This window comes from Limulus polyphemus, unplaced genomic scaffold (assembly GCF_000517525.1).
Source record: "Limulus polyphemus unplaced genomic scaffold, Limulus_polyphemus-2.1.2 Scaffold343, whole genome shotgun sequence".
Taxonomy (NCBI): domain Eukaryota; kingdom Metazoa; phylum Arthropoda; class Merostomata; order Xiphosura; family Limulidae; genus Limulus; species Limulus polyphemus.
In genome coordinates this window covers 496,563-504,088 of record NW_013665953.1, presented here as the reverse complement: position 1 = coordinate 504,088, position 7,526 = coordinate 496,563, and the positions used below count along the sequence as shown (strand labels likewise).

The following is a 7,526-nucleotide window of genomic DNA, read 5'->3' as shown; positions in this document are numbered from 1 at the left end:
CGCTGTGCCACTGGGGGGCTTTTATTAAGAGTATTGGTTATAGCGTTTAATGTATATATATTTTTTACACTTACAAAAATTATTTTAAACTAATCAAATCTCCTAAGCCTTCCGAAAATCGTCAAAATGAGACATTACTTACGAAGTTAACTTTTAGTTCTGATCTATGTGGTTAAATGACTTTGATCAGAAGTTGTTGATAATTGCATCGCACTAAGTTAGTAAATCATTGTTTTATGAAAAAGCAAATAAAGCTAAATCTTTTTTACTTGAAATATAAAACAGAGATTTAGAGCCGGAAAAGAATCAATATCTACTGATAAGTACTGCTAACATTAGAGTGCTGATTGGCTGTTTAGCTCTGTCCACTGTCATTTCTTTGCATCTGCAATGCAGTTGGACACTTTATTAATCGCTGCTAGTAACTGTTCAATTATAGTACTGTTAGGTCAGGCGACGTTGGCTGACTTCGATAAAAGTCATTTAAACTAAACTGAATACGCCATTTGTAGCGTCGAATTTGTTTTACAGATACTTTTCATATAAAGATTTTAGTAGCATTAAAAATTTACGTAATTAAACATTTCTTCAGCATTGAACTTTAACTTCTACAAAAAAAAGTGTATGAATACTTCCGTAGAGTAAGGTTAGTTTGACTTCTATAAAAGTTAGGCTTGTACAAACAATTGTGTGAATGTTCCCATAGAGTAGGGTTAGTTTGATTTCTATGAAAGTTAGGCTTGTATAAACAATTGTGTGAATGTTCCTATAGAGTAGGGTTAGTTTGATTTCTATGAAAGTTAGGCTTGTACAAACAATTGTGTAAATATTCCCATAGAGTAGGGTTAGTTTGATTTCTATGAAAGTTAGACTTGTACAAACAATTGTGTGAATGTTCCCGTAGAGTAAGGTTAGTTTGGTTTCTATAAAAGTTAGGCTTTAGTAAGTACAAATAGTTCTGTAGCTTTCACTTCAAATGAAATGTGTGTACATGTGTAAGGAATTGTTTGTCTGTTTCATATTGCGCAAAGCTACACACAAGGGGTATCTGCGCATAGCCGCCTCTATTTTGAACTGATAGACTCGAGAGAAGGCAATCAGCTAGCCAACATCTCTGGCTGAATAGTGTGATTTAACCATTACGCTCATAGCGCATCCACGACCCCAAAGGGTGGGGGTGCATTTCCTCTACAGCAGGTCGCAAACCTTAACCCTTGGATTCACAATCTGGGGATGCGGTCATGCCCCGCCTACTCTATATGTAAGGAACCCAAAAATAATGTATTTATTATTAAGCCTATACAACTGCACTGTCAAACTCAGCGGTATAATAAGTTTCTTTGATCAAGATCAATTTTGAAACCTTAATCGTCGTATCAATATCGCAAATCTATATTGGGAAAAACAGCAATGAATAAAATATTTTAGAACGCGGCGCTTATATTATTTCTTACAAAAATCGTTTAGTGACTAAATAAAAGGGTAAAAATGCACCTGTTTAACGTTTTCAGTAAACTTTAATAGTCCCAAGACGATGAATAAACCGGTTTTACACAGGTTTGTGTCTAAGGGCGGTCCCCGACAAGGATTTAGTAGCCCGAGCGAAGTTCCAATGTAAATAGCCCTAGCGTCAATCAACATCTGTTCTGTTCTCGCACGTTGCTGTGATGTCGTGGAAGTTTCAATTAGAACGTCTTTAACACCCACTCTCACGCTTACTAATGACAGGCTTTATTTAATACTGGAGCAACACTTAATATTTTATATTATTATCTCTCTTAGCTTCAAGTAGGAAAGTTAAAATTCAGTACGGGTTTAGTAATATACGTCTGTATCAGAAAATAATACGTACATAGAATACAGCTATATCCTGCTTGGTTTTGTTTGTTTTGTTTTGTTTTCTAAAATGGGTGAAATAATTTTTTCTCAAGTCATTAAATATATTAACAAAAATGTTTGTTGTTACAACTGTTAGGAGTTCTTTAATCAAATTACCATACAGGGGTTCTGGTTCACTTAAGGGTAATGTATCACACGAGTTAGTATCAGTTCTACAGCGTTGTTTCAGGCGTTTAAAAAAAGACGATCTAAAACATGGCTTCTGAAGCAAAGCAAGATGACAAAGATGACTTAAGGGTAATGTATCACACGTGTTTGTATCAGTTCTACAGCGTTGTTTCAGGCGTTTAAAAAAATACGATCTAAAACATGGCTTCTGAAGCAAAGCAAGATGACAAATTACCATTATAGAAGAGTATCTGAATGAAGAAAAATATTTTAGTCCGAGTAAAAGTTTTTTACGATCTGTTCTGAAAGATCTGTACCTCCACTAGTCTTAGTCTAGTAAGCAGATCTTTACTAAAGTGAGGTGGGAAGTAGTTTTTCTCCTACTCACCAGAGGGTTTTGAAGCACGTTAGCAGTGAAAAGAACACTCTTCTGGTTACTTTGTAGCATTAAATATTAACGTTGTACATAGTACTACAGCCTCAGAAAACTAGTGAGGCAGAGAAAGGCAGACAGCTGAATACTTCTATAACATTAAAAAAATAATATTATACGTATGTATATATATATATCAAAAATTAGTTGAGCCAATTATGTGTGTGTGTGTATATATATATGTGAAAATTTAGTTGGGCTAATTATATGTGTATATATATATATATGAAAATTTAGTTGAGCCAATTATGTGTGTGTGTGTATATATATATATATGTGAAACTTTTGTTGGGCTAATTATATGTGTATATATATATATGAAAATTTAGTTGGGCTAATTATATATATATATATCAAAACTTAGTTGAGCCAATTATATGTGTGTGTGTGTGTATATATATATATATATGAAAACTTAGATATATATACTTTGTTGACCTATTTATATATATATATATCAAAACTTAGTTGAGCTAATTATATGTTTATATATATATTTGAGCACGAGAGTTTCAAACTCAACAAAGCTAGTCTTTACCAACACTTAATATAACATGAGAGGTTTCAAATTATCAAACGAATATCTAAATACTTGCAGGTAACGAGTTTTATTTCGATGTTTGAGGTATAACTACTTTGTCTGAAGTTTGTAAACACTTACACTTGTAATTCTTATAGCAGAAAGCTTCAGCATCTCAGCTTTATGATGTTACTACTTCTTATCTGAAAAAAAATCCACCTTTCAAAACAATCATTCAAAATGTTCCTCCAAGAATCTTAGTGTAGCAGTTTTACTGTTTTAATTATACGACTAATATATTTATAGATCAACACTTATTTGATCACGTGAGTTTAAATCGTCAACAAGTCTACTCCAACACTTTACGAGTGTCTGAACTCACCCAAATGTGTCTATCCTACCTCGTTGTCTTATATCGCCCCTGGTTTATCATATATAAATCAAGTCAAATAGACTATCAGTGCTTAAAGATTATGTATTCCACACTTGAAATGTACGTTAAGTTGACATTTCCTAAGTCTGAGGTGTAAATTAAAATGTCCATTTAAAACTTTATCTTCAGAAATTATGTCATCGTCTGTAATCGATTGATTTGAGTTCACATTAAACATCTTATAATTAGTATGTTTTTATTAGTGCGTTTATTATCAACAACAACAACAACAAAAAAAAGAGTAAGATAAAAACTGCATGATTCTGATATGTTAAATAGCATCATAACGTGCATGGTTAATTAGCTCGTGCTAGCAGCTTTACGCTTATTTTCAAAAGAAACAAGGCATAACCATACTAAATGACTGTTGGTGGGGGCTAAAAAGAAATTTTGATAAAATATTTGTTATATTTTAGATCATTTAGAGGCATTAGCGCTTTTCGCATTTCACATCTGACCATTAAATCATGCTAATAAAAGTGTGGCAAACACAAAATGTGATTACAATTAATAATCTTACCGTCTCCAAATCTTATATTTTCCTTCCGATTTTTCAAAAATTATTCAATAATACCCCACTACTGAATTAAGTAAAAGGAGGATATGAGATTTATATTTCCAATTGACAATCTTATTTGGTGTCAAATTTTACAACTTTGTATGACTAAAACACGTTAACTGAGGCACACAGCTTATACAATTAAAAAATATCATAAAAACTGCATTGATCATGCTCGTGATGATATCTAATTAGTTATTTTTAAATTGATTTACCCAAAAGTGGAAATATCTTAAGTCGACGTTCCATTTCTTGATTTATTCTGTCTGGCGTGGCCCCCCCCCCAGTGGAACAGCGGTATGTCTACGGACTTACAACGCTAGAAACAGGGTTTCGATACCCATGTTGGACAGAGCCCAGATAACCGTGTAGCTTTGTGCTTAACTTCAGAACAAACCTGTCTGGCGTGTTTTCAATGAGTACTGATTTGGTACAGAAGGCTCAGCTTTTTATTTTATTTTATGTATATCATTTAAAATTATTTATTAAACCTTTTATTTCGTTAAGTTAATAAATATACAATATCTATCACGGATCATATAGCGGTTTTGTAATACGAATTAACGAAATTCCTATTTTGTTTTCACTAACTGAAACTTTTGGTTAACATAACGATCTAAACTATTTTTTTAAATAACGTATACAAAATACTACTTACAATCATCGTTAAGTTACTTCAAAGAAATGTGCCATTTAATCGGGAAGAATTTGACGTTTTTTTTATTTTTGTTTTAAAGTCTGTCCTCTTGGTACCTATAAAACTTCAGTTGGAGACGGCCGTTGTGTTACCTGTCCTCTGCATAGTGCTGCCCTCTACAAAGGTTCCATCGAATGTACATGTAATGATGGGTATTACCGAGCTACAACAGACGCGAAAGATGTACCATGTTCTCGTAAGTAAACGCATTATATCATATGATTTATATCTGTTTTAGTTAGAGCAGAAAAGGCTAGAGATAACACAGATATGTTTAAGTAGTCAATCTGATAATAACAAACGTGTCATGATTGGATAATGAGTGTTAGTATTTTTATAGTTTTCGTAAGCCAGAAGTAGATAATTTTTCCATATTTTTAACTTTTGATAACAATTACAAATTGACTTTGTATTGTTTAGCAGTTTTGATATTATAAGCGTTTTGTTTTTCGCTTTTATTAGTATTATAGTACTACTTTAGTTGTATGAAAACTTTAGTAAAGTAAACCTTGTATTCATTTTTTTAAATTATATTTCTACTATTAGTATTACGTAATTTTATCAAACTTAGTGTTAGGTTATCGATTATAGAATTACAGTTTTTAAGATCATGTTACGTCAATACTTCCCTAATATCAATAAACAGGTCGTGGTGAAATGTGGAAAATTTAATTATTTACATTTCAACGTAACATGAATCCTTTATCTTATCCAGAACCCCCATCAGTTCCACAGAATCTGTCTGTAAACTTTGTTGACCAGTCAACAGTCATCCTGGGTTGGCAGCCTCCTAGAACATCTGGAGGTAGGACTGACACTACCTATAAGGTGGTGTGTGAATCATGTGGTAATGCTGTAAACTATGTACCCTCCGAAAGGGGTTTCAATGAAACCAAAGTCACCATATCTGGCCTCAACCCTGCCACAACCTATCGGTTTCAAGTATATGCAGAGAATGGAGTTTCTAGCTTTAGAAAAGGCCAGTTTGTGGAGAAAACAGTAACAACAGCTGCTTCAAGTAAGACAGATAGTGTCCATGCACATTTTATGTATATTGTTTAATATTTGTGCTTCTCACATGATTGTTTACTTTCATGTTCCAAATTGTTGTAGCTTCTGGAAGTAGAAGAATTCTTAAATGTTATATTTTTTTATATCTAACATGACAGCTGTTGTCCACCCTTTAACTTCTGTTCTGACCAACAAGTTGTTAATTTATTAATTTAGTACTTTAAACAGCAACAGCCAGTTTTGTGTAACAAAACAGTGTAGTGGTACAATATACAACATTAAGCAGTTAAAGCTAGTTTTGTTTAACAAAACAGTGTATTAATACAATATACAACATTAAGCATCTACATAACATTAACTACATCTGGTTTTGTTAATATGATAACTATTAATAGAATATACATTTACAACAAGTTTTTTTAGCACAATAGCATTTTTAAATAGTATGTGCCTCACTCAACAACTTTCTCTTACTATGTTGTTCTTAAATGATTTGTTTTACATGTTGTTTAATCTGTTAAAATACATCAAGCATTGTAGATATATTTATAACATCATGATAGATAACTGCCAAGGCACAATTAACAAAACAATTTTACAGGACTGTACAGCAGGTTCTAATCAAATATGTGTTAGTTCTCCTTTGTCATGAAACTTTTTAAAGCAATGCAGAGAAAACTTGTGAAGTGATGATGATCAAATTTCTCTAGCATGGTGCTAATGTTAGTACCCAAATGTAATTTGAATTATGAATATTTGACAAAGGCAGTATTCAGTAAGGGATGAGGAGCAGAGTAGAATATACATTATTTAAATATATTGTAGTCTAAATCTGCTTTTTTTTTTAAATAATATTTTTATAAATACTTATTTTCTATGGTTGTTTTAGATGCAATAACTTGTGATAATTTGTTGTCTTAAGATATCTACTGCATGCAGTAATTTGTGACAACGTTCGTCGCTGAGATGATTGTTATCAACTTTGATCAAAGCAAGCTTTCGACATAGATCAGAATTATAATAATTCGTTAATGAATATAATTAATTTTAATATATTTTTTACTTAGATGCAACAGTATTTACTTTAGAGGTGCATTAGATGGAGTGTCCTGTGATAATCTGCAGTTTGCATATGTTAGATGTTGACATGCAGACTTTGAGTTTTCTAAATGTTTTATATGTGTCTTGGCACCTCCACAGAAATAATGTTCTTTTCCAAGATATTAATTCATGTTTTTCTTCCTTACACAGCTTACCACATCTCTATGAAAGTATCCTTTATGGTCAACAATGTCAGAGTTTTGACTGTCAAGAGTACAGTTATTGTTCTCGCCTGGGACCCTCCAGAGGATCCATACATTCAAACTCAGTTATACGAAGTCCGCTACTTTCGACGTGGAGAGGAGAGTAACTCGTCTAGTATGTTAACCAAAAAACCAGAATCACCAGTATCTGGGTTGACTCCCAAGACTGAGTATGGGTTTCAGGTGCGTGGTGTCAGTTTCATCTTTAATTTCTGTATTTGTTCGAAGTAAAAACATTAATTAATGTGTTGTTTTTTCTTTGTTGAGCTAACAGTTAATGACAAGTTAATGTTTAGGCCCAATTTCAGTTGGTTTCATCACGCAGATGAAACATCACCCTCTCTTTCTTCTCTCCAGCAGAATCTTGGACAGGATATGTTTAGGTGATGTAGTCCTAACATTGTTCAAAATTTCCTTGAATTTGAAAAACAGAAAGTGATACTTAGGTTTTTGTTTTGCTAATATAGAAAAATATTGTACAAAAAATATGTATTTTTGGAGTTTTCTACGTAGTATCTTTTAAGAATGCTTTCTACAATCAATCATGTATTTTTAGATAAGT

At 32.4% G+C, this 7,526-nt stretch overlaps 1 protein-coding gene across 1 annotated transcript in view; it reads left to right on the top strand.

Annotated features, from left to right (window-relative positions):
- The window catches only part of LOC106457539 (ephrin type-B receptor 1-B-like), a 39,018-nt gene that overhangs the window by 17,733 nt on the left and 13,759 nt on the right, over window positions 1–7,526 (top strand). Inside the window, exons 4-6 of the mRNA XM_022383523.1 lie at window positions 4,690–4,845; window positions 5,365–5,667; window positions 6,912–7,147. Coding sequence (XP_022239231.1) covers window positions 4,690–4,845; window positions 5,365–5,667; window positions 6,912–7,147 — 695 coding nt within the window. The remainder of the gene's footprint in view (window positions 1–4,689; window positions 4,846–5,364; window positions 5,668–6,911; window positions 7,148–7,526) is intronic.